Below are 18,736 nucleotides of genomic sequence, written 5' to 3'. Positions count from 1 at the left end.
TGGTGGGGTGCTCCTCGGCCCGGGGGTGGTGGGGTGCTCCTCGGCCCGGGGGTGGTGGGGTGATCCTCGGCCCGGGGGTGGTGGGGTGCTCCTCGGCCCGGGGGTGGTGGGGTGCTCCTCGGCCCGGGGGTGGTGGGGTGCTCCTCGGCCCGGGGGTGGTGGGGTGCTCCTCGGCCCGGGGGTGGTGGGGTGATCCTCGGCCCGGGGGTGGTGGGGTGCTCCTCGGCCCGGGGGTGGTGGGGTGATCCTCGGCCCGGGGGTGGTGGGGTGATCCTCGGCCCGGGGGTGGTGGGGTGCTCCTCGGCCCGGGGGTGGTGGGGTGATCCTCGGCCCGGGGGTGGTGGGGTGATCCTCGGCCCGGGGGTGGTGGGGTGCTCCTCGGCCCGGGGGTGGTGGGGTGATCCTCGGCCCGGGGGTGGTGGGGTGCTCCTCGGCCCGGGGGTGGTGGGGTGCTCCTCGGCCCGGGGGTGGTGGGGTGCTCCTCGGCCCGGGGGTGGTGGGGTGATCCTCGGCCCGGGGGTGGTGGGGTGATCCTCGGCCCGGGGGTGGTGGGGTGATCCTCGGCCCGGGGGTGGTGGGGTGCTCCTCGGCCCGGGGGTGGTGGGGTGCTCCTCGGCCCGGGGGTGGTGGGGTGATCCTCGGCCCGGGGGTGGTGGGGTGCTCCTCGGCCCGGGGGTGGTGGGGTGCTCCCCAGGATGAAGATTTATTGTTTTGAAGTTAAATTAATCAATCTGGTGCACTTTGTGAGCAAAATTGAGAAGTTATCTATGAAGAATTTTGAGCACACTTGTAGGCTACTTTTAGTTAATTAGATTATGCTGTTTGTCATGTAAGTGCAATGGAGTGACCACTAGTATTATTGTGGAGATTTTATTATGATTTTTAAATGTGTTTATTATGCTAGATTAGTTTATTATTTTGTTATGCACCATATATCAGTACTTATCAAGGGATATATAGCCTATTAAAAGAGCATTATTACTATCGTAACAACCTTTTTTCATATTCATTACTATGGAAATCAAAACATTTACTTACTTACAGGTATGATATGATTAAAACATATCGCCTATTTAAAATTAAGTTTTCAAAATATGTCACTGCATTTTAACCATCTCTAGGGAGTCAGGTGGCTGAGCGGTGAGGGAATCCGAAGGTTGTCAGTTCGATTCCCGATCATGCAAACTGATGTTGTGTCCTTGGGCAAGGCACTTCACCCTACTTGCCTCAGGGGAATGTCCCTGTACTTACTGTATGTCGCTCTGGATAAGAGCGTCTGCTAAATGACTAAATGTAATCTCTATCAGAGACAGCCTTTTTAAATATGCTGCTAGGCAGCATATTTCAAATGTCCTGTGTTTGGTTGGGTAGTTAGAGTAGTTATCTACTCTTAGGCATCTAGAATTGTTCAGTCAGGTTAGTTGAAGTACACTTAGCACTGGATCTCAAGGATTGAAGTTGTGAGGGGACAGACGAATCCTTAAAGGTGATTTACAGAAAGAAATCATGGAGAAACCTAGATGGAGCGTATGTATTATCATAATTTGAATTTATCTTTTTACATAACGATATTGATGAAAAATTTTACTGAAGAATTAGTGAATGTTTTTTTTTATCCAACCTTTACATATGTGCACTCACTTAATATACTTACGTGATGGACCCTGTTCTTGATCTGAAAGAATGAGCGAATATTTCTGTGGGATGACGTTGGCGTGATGGACCTGGAGGGCTTACATGACAGCCCAGGATGAATAAGAGTAAACATTTATTTTAATTATACTTTTTGTTCTCATTCATGACTGTCTCTTTATATTTTTTTTAAATAATTTTCAAAATGATTGTAAAAATTCTCAAAACAGTCTTATTAGAGAACAATATGTTTGGATCATATATCCGGCTCATGGGAAATTTTTAGCACGTGGTTGTCCGTAAGCGTTTAACCAGTTTACGAGTTACCAGTAGCAATGGAAAATTCAAAGGTTTGTTAGTTTTGTTTGTAAATACTTGTTTATCAATTAATAAACTCAGAATGTTACCTTTGTAATAACTAGGCTAGTTAATCTATGTATATTACCACAGTAGAGTCAGGACTATAGTGAAACAAGATAGAATGAGATGCACATAGCTAATGATGCTAACAATTTAACTATAGCTCAAAAAGTTTATGTTAGATGTTTAGTTCCAGCTATATTTCGATATGTAAAACAATTCTCAATTTGTATGTGCAGACACCAGTTCAATGCACCGACTTGTCACTCATCAACTCTGAAAGACCAGACAACTGCTCAAACGTAATACGTCCTAATTTACAGTAAGTACTCTACCCTGGCTTTTGCAGTTGTATATTGTTTGTATTGGTACCACTTAAGCTCAAGGTGCTTGTAGTAAGCATTAGTTAATTGAACATATGGCCTTAGTAAGCTTGCAATAAACACATTTTTATGTTAATAAGCATATGCAAATACATTGTGATTTGAATTATTATCTTATAAAGGCCTTATTACATATTAACTAATGCTCATCTTACTATAACCCTAACCCTAGCCTTACCCCTTATTAATATTTCTAACACTTATAGCCTTATTAATTTGAACAAGCATTGTAGAAGGGCCTTATTACTTAGTAACTAGCGTTAAGTACAGGAACCTTGACCTAAAGTGTTATATTTTCATTGTTTTGCAGTGTTGCATTGTTACACAGTTATACATTTGAACACAATTAACTACTAATTAAGTACGCAAAAAAAGAAAAAATACACAGGCTTGTACATCTATTGGGTCACATGGTCACATGGCCACATAACAATAGCGACTTTTTACATATTATCAGTCCATCCCTTCCCATGTAGTACACACATGTAACATTCTCACCATTCTTCTTTTTCTTTTTTCACAGTGGGAGCAGCTCTGTTAGACCTTTCCAAGCTGCTGCAATTGGTAACTGTCTCAAATACATTCAAATGACAAACTGCCTCCTAAATTCTTGTTTGAACTTCCGCCCTTTCCTCCAGCTCAAGTTTGATTGACGTAGTGGCAGACTCAAAAAATTATAAATGGCCACTTAACTGGCACAAAGCTGTCTATGTTGCTAAACAACTCTCAGAGACCCTCATTACATAACATGTTTATATGTGACAAAACACGATGCTGAACAAATCCTTTAACATTTCAATTTGGACATCAGGCATTTTTCTGCCATCGAATAAGACTTTTAAAAGTGTTAACAGTATCACACAATCATCAACTCAACATTTCAACTTGTCTGTTCCCCTGCAGGGGGACTAACCAATGCAGACCAAGAGGAGCTGCAGCGTCTGAAGTGCAAGTGGACCTGTAAGCTGTGTCTGGACCGGTGGGTCCACGTGGTCCTCATCCCCTGTGGTCACCTGGTGTGTGAGGAGTGCTCCAGCAAGCTGCCATCTTGTCCTTTATGCAGAGGCCAGATCCAGCACTGCTTGAACATCTCTTTCTCATAACCATATGCCTGCTAGACCGTTCAGCCCCTGGTCCAGCCCCTGGTCCAGCCCCTGGTCCAGCACCTGGCATTGGTGTTTCCATTTCCTCCAGCCATTTCCAAATTCTTTACATTTCAGCATTGCTACAACTATGTAACAGTTTTTTAAATAGCTGACTGATTTGTGATTTTGAGTAATAAATGGCAATATGTTTCGAGTTGGCTGTATTTTGTTTTGTATAATGCAATGTTCACATGCAATGCACACTTTGGTAACACTTTATAATAAGTCAACACTTTTTGGCATTTACAAAGTGTTAACTAATAGTTAGTTAATCCTTTATAAAACATTTTGAAACATTAACAATACATTATTAAATAGTTAATAAGCTTATTATTAAACACTATGTTGATCATTAATAAACACTGTTAAAAATATGTATTTTATTCATAATACAATTCATAAGGTGTTTGATAACTGCATTATCATACTTTATAGACAGCTTGTTAATATAGTTGCAAACCAGTAGTTTAAAAGGTGTTAATGGTACATGAGCTGGTATAGAAAGAATTAGCAAATGGTGAACAAACTATTTACATTACCTTTATAAAGCATGAGTAAATAACTAACAACATTTTTACTTGTCTTTAATTCATGTATGCCAAGTCGAATACAGGATGTAGGCTACACTATGCTTTGCAAATATCTTAACAACTATTTTATAAAGACTTACTAATGATGCAACTTCTGATTAGTAATGCAAGTTATAAAGCATTTACTAACTGTTAGTTAAGGCTTTTGCGTGACCTAATCTAAAGTGTGAACTATGTGTGTGATATATGCCTTATTAAGCATTTATAGAAAGACTATAGGCCTATAGATGTTGTGTTTTTGTTTTTTAGAAGAAATAGCTTAGGTTTACAAACAAATCGTTTTAACAAATTGAGGCGACAAAGCGTTTGCTGACCTGTCGAAGAGTAAACATTTGGTTTCTCATATACTACAACAATACGTGGGAACATCCCAAATCAAACACGGCGAATCTGGAGCAGACGCCATCTTGTCAGAGCAATCAGCTGCCCTTGTACTGGTGACGTCACTACATCTCCAAGGCAACATATCACAACTCTTTTGAGAACGTCTTCTGGACCAATAAGAACAGCATATTGGTTCAATTGCAACAACAGTACGAGCGTTCTGATTGACTAATGGGTAGTCATGCCAGCCGCGTATTCATGTTTAATAAGGCATAGATAGTTCACACTTTAGATTAGGTCACGCAAAAGCCTTAACTAACAGTTAGTAAATGCTTTATAACTTGCATTACTAATCAGAAGTTGCATCATTAGTAAGTCTTTATAAAATAGTTGTTAAGATATTTGCAAAGCATAGTGTAGCCTACATCCTGTATTCGACTTGGCATACATGAATTAAAGACAAGTAAAAATGTTGTTAGTTATTTACTCATGCTTTATAAAGGTAATGTAAATAGTTTGTTCACCATTTGCTAATTCTTTCTATACCAGCTCATGTACCATTAACACCTTTTAAACTACTGGTTTGCAACTATATTAACAAGCTGTCTATAAAGTATGATAATGCAGTTATCAAACACCTTATGAATTGTATTATGAATAAAATACATATTTTTAACAGTGTTTATTAATGATCAACATAGTATTTAATAATAAGCTTATTAACTATTTAATAATGTATTGTTAATGTTTCAAAATGTTTTATAAAGGATTAACTAACTATTAGTTAACACTTTGTAAATGCCAAAAAGTGTTGACTTATTATAAAGTGTTACCAAAGTGTGCATTGCATGTGAACATTGCATTATACAAAACAAAATACAGCCAACTCGAAACATATTGCCATTTATTACTCAAAATCACAAATCAGTCAGCTATTTAAAAAACTGTTACATAGTTGTAGCAATGCTGAAATGTAAAGAATTTGGAAATGGCTGGAGGAAATGGAAACACCAATGCCAGGTGCTGGACCAGGGGCTGGACCAGGGGCTGGACCAGGGGCTGAACGGTCTAGCAGGCATATGGTTATGAGAAAGAGATGTTCAAGCAGTGCTGGATCTGGCCTCTGCATAAAGGACAAGATGGCAGCTTGCTGGAGCACTCCTCACACACCAGGTGACCACAGGGGATGAGGACCACGTGGACCCACCGGTCCAGACACAGCTTACAGGTCCACTTGCACTTCAGACGCTGCAGCTCCTCTTGGTCTGCATTGGTTAGTCCCCCTGCAGGGGAACAGACAAGTTGAAATGTTGAGTTGATGATTGTGTGATACTGTTAACACTTTTAAAAGTCTTATTCGATGGCAGAAAAATGCCTGATGTCCAAATTGAAATGTTAAAGGATTTGTTCAGCATCGTGTTTTGTCACATATAAACATGTTATGTAATGAGGGTCTCTGAGAGTTGTTTAGCAACATAGACAGCTTTGTGCCAGTTAAGTGGCCATTTATAATTTTTTGAGTCTGCCACTACGTCAATCAAACTTGAGCTGGAGGAAAGGGCGGAAGTTCAAACAAGAATTTAGGAGGCAGTTTGTCATTTGAATGTATTTGAGACAGTTACCAATTGCAGCAGCTTGGAAAGGTCTAACAGAGCTGCTCCCACTGTGAAAAAAGAAAAAGAAGAATGGTGAGAATGTTACATGTGTGTACTACATGGGAAGGGATGGACTGATAATATGTAAAAAGTCGCTATTGTTATGTGGCCATGTGACCATGTGACCCAATAGATGTACAAGCCTGTGTATTTTTTCTTTTTTTGCGTACTTAATTAGTAGTTAATTGTGTTCAAATGTATAACTGTGTAACAATGCAACACTGCAAAACAATGAAAATATAACACTTTAGGTCAAGGTTCCTGTACTTAACGCTAGTTACTAAGTAATAAGGCCCTTCTACAATGCTTGTTCAAATTAATAAGGCTATAAGTGTTAGAAATATTAATAAGGGGTAAGGCTAGGGTTAGGGTTATAGTAAGATGAGCATTAGTTAATATGTAATAAGGCCTTTATAAGATAATAATTCAAATCACAATGTATTTGCATATGCTTATTAACATAAAAATGTGTTTATTGCAAGCTTACTAAGGCCATATGTTCAATTAACTAATGCTTACTACAAGCACCTTGAGCTTAAGTGGTACCAATACAAACAATATACAACTGCAAAAGCCAGGGTAGAGTACTTACTGTAAATTAGGACGTATTACGTTTGAGCAGTTGTCTGGTCTTTCAGAGTTGATGAGTGACAAGTCGGTGCATTGAACTGGTGTCTGCACATACAAATTGAGAATTGTTTTACATATCGAAATATAGCTGGAACTAAACATCTAACATAAACTTTTTGAGCTATAGTTAAATTGTTAGCCTCCATTATATAGTCGGTGCCACAATGATTAGTGGCATAAATTGTCTGGCTTTGATGGTTTTCCTTAAACAAAGTGGAATATGTCTGCTATATTAAACTGTTCCTTTACAAAAAGAACACTTTACCATAAGGATGTATTTTCCAACATGTTTGTGTTGTGTTAGGACCCTGGTAGCTCAGTGGTTAAGCATGTGTACCATGTAAACGGAGGCCTTACTGAAAGGCCTTGGGTTTGAATCCCATGTATTGCTTCACTGATATGCCCAAAAGAAAACAGAAGGTGTTTGTTATAAAATATGTATCTTAAAAAAACTACACCAAATTTTTATATTACTGTCTAAAAGCTGTGTTTCCGTTTCTCATATGATTCCATTCTGACACAGGAACTTAGAATGAGTACTACTTGTGTATACGTACAGACATACGATTTGTAAAGTTCAGTGCCACAAATTGTCATATGGCATCAAACACTTTTAATTCCCTGTATGATACTCATGTAGAGGTAATTTTATTGCAACTCATCAGGCTCAAACATAAAAATAGCAAATAGGTCTAATCGAAAGGCCCCATATCCACAATGTGAAAAACATGAGGGTGTATCCTACCACAGAGAGAGTGTGACAGAGAAGAGTTTGGCAAGTGTGTGCGTATGAGAGAGAGAGAGAGAGAGAGAGAGAGAGAGAGAGAGAGAGAGAGAGAGACAGAGTCATAGCCACTGTTACTTGTGAAGGATGACAGAGTTACAAGTTATCTAGCCTCACTGGTCTTTCTCGTTGATCTGGGTGTGTCAAGTTTGTGGAACTCCATTCACTGCCTACTGACACCCAGAGATGACTTAACATGAAGGATCATACCAGGAGAGGAATGACGGAACTCCAGAAAGAGACACACGCAGCCTTCCTGAAGAGAGATAGAGAGATACAAGGGTGAGAAAGATATAGAGCGTGTTTAGTGAGATAGTGGGAGAAGGAGAGAGACAGAGAGAGAGAGAGAGAGAGAGAGAGAGAGAGAGAGCGAGAGAGAGAGAGAGAGAGAGAGAGAGAGAGAGAGAGAGAGAGAGAGAGAGAGAGAGAGAGAGAGAGAGAGAGAGAGACATATAGTTTCGGCAGTAGCAATAGGTGAGACGGGCAGCTTGTGCTGTTTTGGTCACAGGCAGCACACAGAGGGGAACAGTCATCATAAAGAAGAGTGCAGTCGTGACGCAGAAACCTTTTCAAAACCTGTGAGTGAACGAAGGAGAAAAAAGGTCAAAGAATCGAAACGGACAGAAGGATTTGGAGTTGAAGAGAGTGAAAGGCATACATTGTCAAGCAGAAAGTGCTTCGGAAGCCTGAACATGGAAAAAGACTGGAATGTGAAAGAAGAGATTCACCGGAACTTGCTTCCCATGTGAGACAGAGGACACAGACAAACACAAGTACGTATGCAGGCCCACACACACACACTTGCAAACACACATACTCCTCCAAAGTACAGTACTTGCATTTGAGGCAAATCAACTTGAAACTCTCTCAGGATCTTCCGGATGCACTCAATATTTTCTCATTATCTGTCTGTCTGTCTGTCTGTCTGTCTGTCTCTGTCTGTCTCTGTCTGTCTGTCTGTCTCTCTCTCTCTCTCTCTCTCTCTCTCTCTCTCTCTCTCTCTCTCTCTCTCTCTCTCTCTCTCTCTCTCTCTCTCTTTCTCTCCCCATTTCTCTCCCCCTCTCTCTCTCTCTCTCTCTCTCTCTCTCTCTCTCTCTCTCTCTCTCACTCTCTCTCTCTCTCTCACAGGGATTGCCAACCTCACTAGGATCGGATGTGAGAGAGGGGACCGTTTCCAGGGATGTCTCAGCCCCGCTCCCCCCAGGACACCCAGGCCCTGCTCCAGTCCATGCTCCAGAGGCTGAAGCTCCAGCCGGCCACCGACACCCAGCGACGGCAGAGCCCCCTCAGCCCCACCTCAGACACCCAGGACCCGGGCAAGGATGGAGAGAGGTCCCCCTCTCTCCGGACAAAACTAGCAGGAAACATCGGCAGCAACGGGGACGTGGGGCTGTCTCCCGTTGATGATGTCAGCCGGGCTATGGGTGCAGGGAAAGGGGGCGGTGCCAGCAGGCACACGTTAAGGAAATGGGACTCCAGGGATGAGTTTGCGATTCCGGACTTTGGCTCTAAGGTGACTGGCTTTAAGGACGCTCCAGGTCAGTGGCGGGCCCGCGCTGTGCCTAGCAGGGACGTTGACCTGGTGTCCCAGCCTCTTTCTGGGTCTCAGGGTGTCTCCCCCCCGAGTCATGTGATGGGGAGCGGATGGTCGGAACAGCCTCTGACTCCTGTCGTTGCCCCTCCAGGTAGGGAATGTTTGGCGGGTGGCACAAACGGACACCCGACACAGACTTCCACTGGGGGGGACGTCACTCCCTGTAGGAAGCAGGAAGAGGAAGTTCCTCAGCTGAAGAGCAGGAGGCTGAAGTTTCCTCTCAGGGGGCGTGGCTCTGACAAGCGACAGTCACGGGCAGGGGTACGAGGTGGGTCAGGGAGGGAAGCGAGAGGGGGGGAGGACAAGGGAAAGGGGGAGAGTGAGGTGGGGGCAGAGGGTGAGGAGAGGAGTGAGTCGGCTGTTGGAGACCAGACCAGGGGTCAGGAGGGGCTGTCAAAGGATGCTGGAGTTCTGAATGATGGCCCCGATGCTGGGGAAGTGCCACGTGCACGTCCAGGAGCTGCACATTTGACCTCACCGCCTTTCAATAAGGACAGCTGCACTGTGGTTGCTGAAGGCACTGAGAGCTCTAGAACTTCCTCCCTAAAACAATCAGAGTCTGGCTTCACCCCAAGGGTCTACGTGTGGTCTTTGGGAAGCGCCAACCCGGGTCTGGACACAGGGAGTCCGGTAGAGAGTGGGGCTTTCGGGAACCGGGGGTTGAATAATGTCATGGGTGTATTTTTGGCCAATCAGGGCACAGCAGAAAGCTCCTTGGTAGCGGCCAAAAAGAAAAAAAGGTTGTCAGAGAGATCCACAAAGAGATGGACTCTAAACATCATGGATCGATGGAGGGAGAGCCGTGGGAGTTTGGGAAAAAGAGAAAAAAAGGACAAAGGAATAACAGAAGGAAAAATACATGTAAGTAAAAGACTGAGAAGAGTTATAAACTCTATATCTCCTTCTATATGCTTCACTTGTGTAAGCTGACAATGTAAGCTGACAATGTATGTATTATTACATGCTTTTATTAAACAGTTTTCAACTCAAAACCAGCAATTAGTTGCAGAGGCTGACATCACAGAATTGTCCAATGACAAGGGAGCTCAGTTATCCCAGGGGCCTATCAGAGAGGTCCAAGGTGAAGCTCCACCTACTGGTTCAGAGAGAGGGATCACAGAGGGTCACGTAAGGTAAACAGTATACACACACACTCAAAGCCAAATGTATGCCTGTGCGTAGAAGGTGACTGATTTGTGTTTGTTGCCATGCCTGCCTCACAACTGTCAATAGAACTCCTGTCCTTTGAATGAATGCACACATGTTCAAATGTACAATATAATTGATCACCGGGACCCCTAAAAAAACTTATGTAATACATAATAGCTGAGGTCTGGAATGTTTTCTTGCTTAGTTGAGAAAATGTCTGGTAAAACGTATGAGCAAGTTATACATGCTTTGCGCGTGTGTGTGTGTGTGTACGTGTATGTGAGTATGTGTGTATGTGTGTGTATGCATATGTGTGTGTATGTATGAAATGGTTACAATAGCACAGATGTTAGTCAGGGTGAGACTGGGCTCAACATTTTTCTCATGAGCCAGATACACCCTCACCTGTCATTGACATTCTTGTTCATGTGCTCTCTGCCGGTCTCAGTCTTAACACATACAGTACACACTCACACACACATGAACACACACTCACACACTCACAGCCACACACACATGAACACACCTCCTTTGTTCTTATAGACCCCCTCCTCATCTCTTTCAACAGACCCTCCAGTGATTCTGACTTTGGCCTGGGCTCATTCAGCCTGCTGGACGAGATCCTCACAGGACAGGAGTGGGCCCAGTTCCTCAGTCCCACCCAGACAGATGTCCCAACCTATCAAAGACTCAGTGAGTTTGAATCTCACCGACTAGGGACCAACCAGACCATTCAAAGCCAGGATACTGACCAATCAAGTTTGAACCTGAGCAGAGAGAGCAAACCAGGAACTGCAAACCCCCAGGGGAACTTGGGGCCGATGGACCAGGTTCCCAACAGAGACACCGCACACATGTCGACTGATGTCAGTATGGACATTTCAGAACCAAGCCAAATCTTTAAACAGCACGGTGAAGTTGAAGTCATCCAATCAGAACCAATGGAACACAGCGATGTCCAATCGCAACTCAGCCGTGACGAGATGAGAACCAATCCAGTCCTTCGGACGGATTTGTTTGTTAACAAGGTAAAGACATAATCCTTGAAACCATTTAGGAAAGTAACAAACAGCATCCTGCCCATCGACTGAGTTTCGTAAACAGTGTTTTGTATGCAGTAGAGCTGTTTAAAATATGTAATTGATGCATTGTCTGTGTGCTACAGCCAGGGGGCGATCCACACATCTCTTCACAGAGGAACCAAATCCCCCCGAACAGGAAGAGAGTGTACCTCTCGCAGGAAAGGGTAACCGAGAGGGAAGGAAAGAAGGAGGAACAGCGAGACAGAGGGAGAGAGGACAGGAACGGAGAGAGCGTGAAAGAGGGCACGACAAGCCAAGCTCAGCAAGAAGTAGGATCGCGGGACGACCAAAGTGTCATCATGCCCCTTTATCCCCTCTGTCCTCCCTCTCTCTCTCCTTCCTCCTCCTCCCCCTCTCCTGCTCGGCGGTACCGCGGCATACTGAAACACTCGGGGTCTCGCGACTCCATGGAAACGGTGACCAAAAAGGTGAGGGCGGAGGTCGCTTCCTGGACTTGTCTCCTCCCCTTCCATCTCACTGGACACACATGGTCCTCTTGTGTTTTTGCTTCTGAACTAATGTTACAGTAACATTGCTCTACAGTGTGCTCTATCTTGGAGTGTTCTCTTTAAAAGCATGTGATTAGGGTTCATTCTTCCACTCACTCACTCACTCACTCTCTCTCTCTCTCTCTCTCTCTCTCTCTCTCTCTCTTCTCTCTCTCTCTCTCTCTCTCTCTGTCTGTGTCTCTCTGTCTCTTTCAGAGACGATTAGACGATATACTTCATGTGAGGTTCGCAGAGGAGGTGGTCGCCATAGAACCCAGAGAACTCGTTCTGGAAGACCACGACCCGGATGAGGAAGAAGAGAGCGCCTGGACACAGGATGAGGAGTCAGAGGATGAAGAAGAGGAGGATTCTGGGATGCAAGAGGAACAGGAAGTTGTACCTGTGCCTGCCCCGGCCCGCCCCTCTCTGTCAGCCTGGGTGTCAGCTCTGAAAATAAAAAAGTCTGGAAGAAAACCTAAACAATGACTTGCACCGCATTCACACACAAGCACAGACATGAACATGTTTGTCTTTTACAACTTTTCAATACAAAATCCGCAGCTTGTCCCTTTGTACCAGTTAACTGCACTGAGAAAATGATGTCCAGACAACTTTGATTAATATGATAATAAAGTATCAAAACTCATTGGCCTTATCAATCATATGCTGAAAATGAGGGCTAGATCCTGATGTGTGTTAGTGTGTGTATGTCTGTGGGCATGTTGCTTGCATCCAGAAGGGTGTGTGTGAATATGTGACAGTATGATGTGGCACATTCTTAAAACATTTATCATATTCAACCGAAGGCCTTAGCTCAGGTTTTGCCTTAAATAAATTTGCCATAAATCTCACCTGCTGGTGCTCTGAAGGTGTCATACTAAGAACTGAAGTGTCGAAATCCGCAGGTACAGTACACAGTGTTATTCTCACTAGCACACAACCACCTCACCCCGTTATTCAGGTTTATCTCTGGAAGTCAGCGCTTCTAGAATCTACACCTTGTATCATGTGCTCCATTTAGAGGAGGACGTCACTCACTATTTCTGATTTATGGTTATGTGGAAATGACAATACAATTGCAGCCAGTCATTTGTCAAGCACTTGGACACACCCTGACGATGGCCCTGCCCTCCTGAAATGCGTCTAGCAGTTTTGAAGAACAGGAGAAAGAAAAGGTGGATACCAACTAAAAATATTCCTGATGGAAATCTTATCTGGTCAAAAATATGATTTTTATGTTCTATTTTCTATCTAGACAAGTTGGCATTTTAGTGTTATGCTTCTTTATAGATTGTTTAAATGTTTTTGTTTGAACAACACAAGGAGATCAAATCATTGAGAAACATGAACATACTGATATTGCTTTTTCTAAATAAATAAAAAGAGAATTGACATCATGTTGTTAAGTGAACCTCATGTTTATAATGTGACCAGTGCATATTATGTAGAATGGTCTTAAGATATCAGGCACATTTATGAATAATGGCCCATTTAAAACCACAAGTCATGCTCATTAAACTCTCTCCCACTCTCTTCCTCTCCCCCCCTTTCTCTCCCTCTTCCTCTCTCTGTTTCACCCCCATTAGGAAGCTCTTAGTGTCATTAGTCGAGGGCTATAATTGTAAAAACAGAGACAATGGGACCACGTAAATTGATCATATACAGAACATACTGTACAGCAACAACATACTTGGCAACAATACACAGGACATTCATACAATCTATTATTTAAGTGAGTATTCAAGTGAATTATGAGCCATGTCTACGGTGGCCCTGAAGTGCAAATCACACCCACTAACATGAGTGCATCCCCCAAATGAAAACACTCCCCCCAAATACGAGTCAACTCCCCCCAAATAGGATGACTTGCTCACCTCCCCCCAATACAAAGACACAATCGACAGAAATACAAAATGCAATAGCCTGACAGAGTTACGTGCACCAGGACATTATTTTGGCTATCGAAGCATGTAGCAAGTAGTAGGCTACTTATGCAAAAGTATAAATTGCATGTTAAACGTCAAAATCGATAGCAAAACAACCATCCTGGTCCACGTAACGTTAACACGCAATATATACTTTTGCATAAGTAGCCTACTACTTGCTACATGCTTCGATAGCCAAAAAGATGTCCTGGTGCACGTAACTCTGTCAGGCTATTGCATTTTGTACTTCTGTCGATCAATCTCTTGTTAGTTACAGCATCCATTCAGCAACAAAATGTAGTACCAACCCTTTCCGTTTTGAGTTAATGTAATGTGTTTTTGAGTTAATGTAATGTCGTTTCCCATTTGGGTGAGCGTGTCTTTGTATTGGGGGGAGGTGAGCAAGTCATCCTATTTGGGGGGAGTTGACTCGTATTTGGGGGGAGTGTTTTCATTTGGGGGATGCACTCATGTTAGTGGGTGTGATTTGCACTTCAGGGCCACCGTACATGTCCCAGTTGTAACTGTTCCTGATAGGTCCGTGAGTGTGTGTTCAGAGAGGAGGCTAGAAGGAGTGTGTGTGTGTGTGTCCCGGCTGATGATGTAACACCATCTGGTCGATGGACACAGCACCCGAGTCCTCAGATCTTTCCTCCCGTTTGATTGACAGCTGGCCGCCGTTGTTCTGAGACATGGGGTCAGAGGTCGGTGAGCCAGAGACCTGGGAAGGGAAGAGAGGGAGGAGGAAGAGGTGGAGGAAGGGGCAGAGGGGGAGGAGGAGGGTGCGGAGGAGGGGGCAGAGGGGGAGGAGGAGGAGGGGCGGAGGCGGGGAAGTAGGAGGGGGCGGAGGAAGAGGAGGGGGCGGAGGCGGAGGAAGAGGAGGGGCGGAGGCGGGGAAGTAGGAGGGGGCGGAGGAAGAGGAGGGGGCGGAGGAAGAGGAGGGGGCGGAGGCGGAGGAAGAGGATGGGGTGGAGGAGGAGGAGGAGGGCGGTGGGGAGGAAAGACAAGTGTGAAAATGACTACAAAACTCATTTGAGGTGTTTTCCTTCTCCTGTTCTGTCAACGATGACTCACTTCCTCAAACTTCTTGGCCTTGTACTGGTCCGCCCCCTTCAGGAAGTTCAGAAGGATGATGTCACACAGCACCGTACCCTGCAACCAATCACCACCAAGTTAGTATATCCAAATCAGGTCATCTTTCATGAACACTGTACAGTCCATTGTAATACAACAATAATCCATTGACAGCTGTGACTTCCCAAAGACGACTCACCAGTCCGACTGAGGTGAAGGCTGCCACGATGTTGATCAGAGTGGGAACCGTGTTGAACTTCCCAGCCTTGAAAAACCCATCCAGAAAACGGAATTAGCGCTGAGACACAAAAGTACTGGTCTCTCACACAAAAACCAAACACACACCACAAGCAAAACACACACCATGAAAGACTAATGTAAGTAAACACGTTGGCACACACGCCAAAAAAACGAGCACACTTACATTCCCAGTTACCAGGATGTCAAAGCGGATGGCGAAGGCCTTGTGAAGGGTCCGGAACTCGGTGCCGTTCTCTGTCTGGTAATATTTGGCGTATCTGAAGTTGTAGCCTTTGGAAATGGTGTTGGTCTCAAACACCTTGTCCAGTCGTGTGAAGGAGTAAGAAGGCTTACATTTTTCTATAGATTGATCCAAATCACACGTCCAGCCTATGTTAATCCCGATCTCTCCACCCTGACAGAGAGAGAGAAACACTTACAGATAGCAACACGGAAACTTCTAGACCCAAAGATGTCGAGGAGATGGGGGAGGGGAGAGAGAAAGAGAGGGAGGTGCAAGGAGGATAGATGAGGATGATGTCACTGTACTTCAGAGAGGGTGGAGGTATTCTGGCCGGTGTAGTTCAGCACATCTCCCACTCGGAAGATGGGGCACAAGGGGTGGTCCTGGGGGTGGTAGGTACAGTTCATGATGTAGCTCTTATTCATGGAGGGGGGGAAGTTCCCTCTGTGAGAGAGAGAGAGAGAGAGAGAGAGAGAGAGAGACAGAGACAGAGAGAGACAGAAAGAGACAGTGAGAGACAGAGAGAGACAGAGAGACAGAGACAGAGAGAAAGCAAAGCAGGGGTGAAGGGAGAGAGAAAGAGATTATCGGTATGATTTGTATATCGGTGATAACATGTTGCTGGTTGCAAGGCTCCGCGAGTGCTACTTTAAGAGTGCGTGTTTGTGTGCGGGGAGGGGGGGGGCACCTGGTGACATTGAAGAGAGGGAAGCGGACACTGTTCTTGATGAAGATAGTGAAGTTCTCGACATCTAGTGTCGGCCGACTGAAAGAGAGATGGAGGCGGAGATGAGTGCGTATACAGGACTGTGTGTTGACTGGTGTCTGAGGATGTCTTGACTGTGCTGCACACGTGTCAGTGCGGTTGTAGGTTTGTGGGTTCATGCGTGGATATGTAGCACCTTTTGGGGGCGTCATTCTCTGGTGGACACCAGCCCTCGATCTCACACTTGCCTCTTGACTCATTCTGACCTTTCGTACAGTTCCCTGTGATCAGGCCTGGGAAGGGGAGAGGGAGAGAGCGAGAGAGTGTAGGAGGGGGAGAGAGAGAGAGAGAGAGAGAGAGACAGTGTAGGAGGGGGAGAGAGGTGTAAATGGAGAGTAAATACCATCCAATAGTGCATGTGAATGACGTGAGGAGCGCAGGACTCACCATTTCCCAGATATGAACCGATGAATTTTTCACAGTCTGCACTTGTGGCGCAGGAATATTTCTTGGAACGCTAGTACACACAAACGTACGTACGTACGTACACACACACACGTACACACACACACACAAACACACACATAAATAGGCATTGACTGAAATTCTGTAAATGACAGAAACCTGGCTAATGGATATGCCATGACTACACCCTCGCCAACAAATATTGTAATGATTTGATACTTTCATTCAAGTATGCATAATCTCTTTATGTATTGCAGATATTCATCTTACTGTAATATCCTCACACACCATTTGCTTATAAACAATATATATCTCATTCAAAGTATAACATCCTTTCAAGTGTGAGTTGGTTTGTTTTAACAATGAACATCTGATGTTATCTGTCTTCGTTTGCTGCTGCAAGTGCTTCTGTCAGGGGTTGAAGAAGCACATCAGATTAAATATTTTGTCAAAGGAGCTTAGTGAAGCTATCCAAGAGACAAGTTGTTCTCCAGGGTGCAGAAAATCTTTCCCGACATCAAACATTTCCTGAATCCAAATCATTTGAACGAATCAGACAGCCACATACATCTCTAAACACTCCCTGGGGTGCTCTAAAGGAGTGCTGGGATCATAGAATCATAGCCAGAGTTTAAGCTCTGCAGTCTGTACTTTTTCAAACGTTTTCACTTTGTGAAAGGAATGCATTTTCATATGTAAAAGGAATCATATTTTTCCGAAAATAAAAACTGATTGTGTCTGGGCCCAATTCTAGTTGGACTGACCTCTTTGCAGAAGCCCTGTTGCTGTTTTTCTGTGACGATCTGCTTGGTGATGATACAGAAGATGGACTCACCCTGGTAACCAGAGAGGTCAGTTAGCTACAGGCAAGATGCAGGAGACTCACCTAACACTCAGGTCTGTCTGTTAGAGAAGCAGCTAAAACACAAAGTCACAGACACACTCGTCCTCAACCCACTGACGTTTATAGGAAGGTACACAGACTAATTCCACCTGCTTCAACACACGCAACTGTCTTTATCATTGTGAATGTTGTATTCACTTTCATCGTCAACACTAGGAACTAGGGTCAAAGGTCAGGGCAGGACCTGTACCTGTGTCGGCACCACATAGTCTGCCACATCCACCACACGTCCATTGAGTTTACCGAAGCCCTTCACCTTGGTCATGACCGAGGATTCGATGCCTGTGTCTGTCACCTGGTAGGCCTTCTCATGCAGGAAGACCCAGCTAAAACCAGGAAGAACACAAGGACAGACAGACAGAGACAGACAGAGACAGACAGATTGACAGAGAAAGAGAGACAGGGAGATTCAAAAAATACAAAATGAAGAGTGAATGACATGTCTGAAACCGAATGAAAAATAACCAGCTAACCGACAACCTCAGCAAATCAAGTCTGCTTCGATTTTTCTCATTCGACAACAGAGTTTTCAGAAGACGAAAGCCAAGCTCATTCACAACGAACCACATGCAAGGGGTCCAGAGAAGAATCTACACAAACATACAATCAACATGACACACGCGCACACACACACAGTGCACCGACCAGACAAAGTAGATGATGATGAGCAGTTGAACGACGCGGTTGACGATCCCGACAGACCAGCTCTTCACCACCACAGACTTGGTGGTCTCGTAGGTGAAGAAGTCAGTCACACAACCCCACATCATCGAGGCCATCCTGCACATAATGGCCGGAGATTAGTAGTGCGCGTGGAGATTTGTGGGTGCGCTCAACAAGTCTGCGAATGGCGGCGACTCCCAAGTCTGTGAGAGTTCCTCTCAGTTGTTCCAAAAACGAGATCACAAACGGGACGGAAAACAGTGAAACTTGTATGTGTCTCAACACTTTCCTCTGTCTCTCTGAGGTCCGTCTCTCAAGCCGTCCTTGGTCACTCTCTCCCTCTCTTTGTATCCCTCTGTCTCTCTCCCTCTCTTTCTATCCCTCTGTCTCTCTCCCTCTCTTTCTATCCCTCTGTCTCTCTCCCTCTCTTTCGAACCCTCTGTCTCTCTCCCCCTCTCCTCTCTCCTCTACTGGATGGTGATCTTGGACCAACCCACTCTCTCTCCCAAATGAACAGACATGGCTCTCTCTCCCTTCTCCCTCATGCCTGGGCGCACGCACAGTTGACACACATCAGCCATGCACACGCATTTTCCCAACAAAATGATGACATGAGTCATGTTCACTTACACAAGACAACAAATGGTAGGCATTTGGGTGATCAATACAAACGTGTGGCACTCATAACAGCATAATGAT

At 44.6% G+C, this 18,736-nt stretch overlaps 2 protein-coding genes and 2 long non-coding RNA genes across 4 annotated transcripts; 2 read left to right on the top strand and 2 right to left on the bottom strand.

The window, feature by feature from the left end:
- Positions 1-1,411: 1,411 nt before the first annotated feature.
- Positions 1,412-3,696, top strand: LOC136954665 (uncharacterized). Its single transcript, XR_010878122.1, has 5 exons — positions 1,412-1,527; positions 1,683-1,760; positions 2,232-2,314; positions 2,899-2,939; positions 3,279-3,696. It is a non-coding gene; the product is annotated as an uncharacterized lncRNA (long non-coding RNA).
- A 1,603-nt stretch (positions 3,697-5,299) lies between these two features.
- On the bottom strand, positions 5,300-6,765 carry LOC136954710 (uncharacterized). The gene is made up of 3 exons (XR_010878124.1): positions 6,682-6,765; positions 6,057-6,097; positions 5,300-5,717 (listed from the first exon to the last, which is right to left on the bottom strand). It is a non-coding gene; the product is annotated as an uncharacterized lncRNA (long non-coding RNA).
- Positions 6,766-7,719: 954 nt separating this feature from the next.
- Positions 7,720-13,204, top strand: zgc:113229 (uncharacterized protein LOC550612 homolog). The gene is made up of 6 exons (XM_067248202.1): positions 7,720-8,276; positions 8,632-9,958; positions 10,094-10,230; positions 10,815-11,274; positions 11,412-11,756; positions 12,033-13,204. Exons 2-6 carry the CDS (start codon positions 8,684-8,686, stop codon positions 12,300-12,302), a joined length of 2,487 nt encoding a protein of 828 aa, XP_067104303.1. The 5' UTR covers positions 7,720-8,276; positions 8,632-8,683; the 3' UTR covers positions 12,303-13,204.
- Positions 13,205-14,206: 1,002 nt separating this feature from the next.
- Positions 14,207-18,419, bottom strand: p2rx3a (purinergic receptor P2X, ligand-gated ion channel, 3a). The gene is made up of 11 exons (XM_067247920.1): positions 18,020-18,419; positions 17,565-17,700; positions 17,235-17,306; positions 16,453-16,522; positions 16,202-16,298; positions 15,988-16,065; positions 15,605-15,743; positions 15,240-15,470; positions 15,015-15,080; positions 14,816-14,893; positions 14,207-14,462 (listed from the first exon to the last, which is right to left on the bottom strand). The coding sequence occupies exons 1-11, from the start codon at positions 18,160-18,162 to the stop codon at positions 14,307-14,309; spliced, it is 1,266 nt and encodes a 421-aa protein (XP_067104021.1). The 5' UTR covers positions 18,163-18,419; the 3' UTR covers positions 14,207-14,306.
- Between the last annotated feature and the right edge of the window lie 317 nt (positions 18,420-18,736).

This window comes from Osmerus mordax, chromosome 12 (genome assembly GCF_038355195.1).
Source record: "Osmerus mordax isolate fOsmMor3 chromosome 12, fOsmMor3.pri, whole genome shotgun sequence".
Lineage (NCBI taxonomy): Eukaryota > Metazoa > Chordata > Actinopteri > Osmeriformes > Osmeridae > Osmerus > Osmerus mordax.
The sequence above is the reverse complement of the archived record's forward strand: the minus strand, read 5'-3'. Positions and strand labels throughout refer to the sequence as shown.

What these genes read in the sequence shown, in the direction of transcription:
- zgc:113229 (XM_067248202.1), top strand. Translation starts at nt 8,684, where the DNA reads ATGTCTCAGCCCCGCTCCCCCCAGGACACCCAGGCCCTGCTCCAGTCC. An exon ending in ATCACAGAGGGTCACGTAAG is followed by an intron (nt 10,231 to 10,814) that starts GTAAACAGTATA and finishes CTCTTTCAACAG; the next exon opens with ACCCTCCAGTGATTCTGACT. An exon ending in CGGATTTGTTTGTTAACAAG is followed by an intron (nt 11,275 to 11,411) that starts GTAAAGACATAA and finishes TGTGTGCTACAG; the next exon opens with CCAGGGGGCGATCCACACAT.
- p2rx3a (XM_067247920.1), bottom strand. Translation starts at nt 18,162, where the DNA reads ATGTGCAGGATGGCCTCGATGATGTGGGGTTGTGTGACTGACTTCTTC. An exon ending in CCTCTCTTCAATGTCACCAG is followed by an intron (nt 15,744 to 15,987) that starts GTGCCCCCCCCC and finishes TCTCTCTCACAG; the next exon opens with AGGGAACTTCCCCCCCTCCA. An exon ending in ATACCTCCACCCTCTCTGAA is followed by an intron (nt 15,471 to 15,604) that starts GTACAGTGACAT and finishes TCTCTCTGTCAG; the next exon opens with GGTGGAGAGATCGGGATTAA.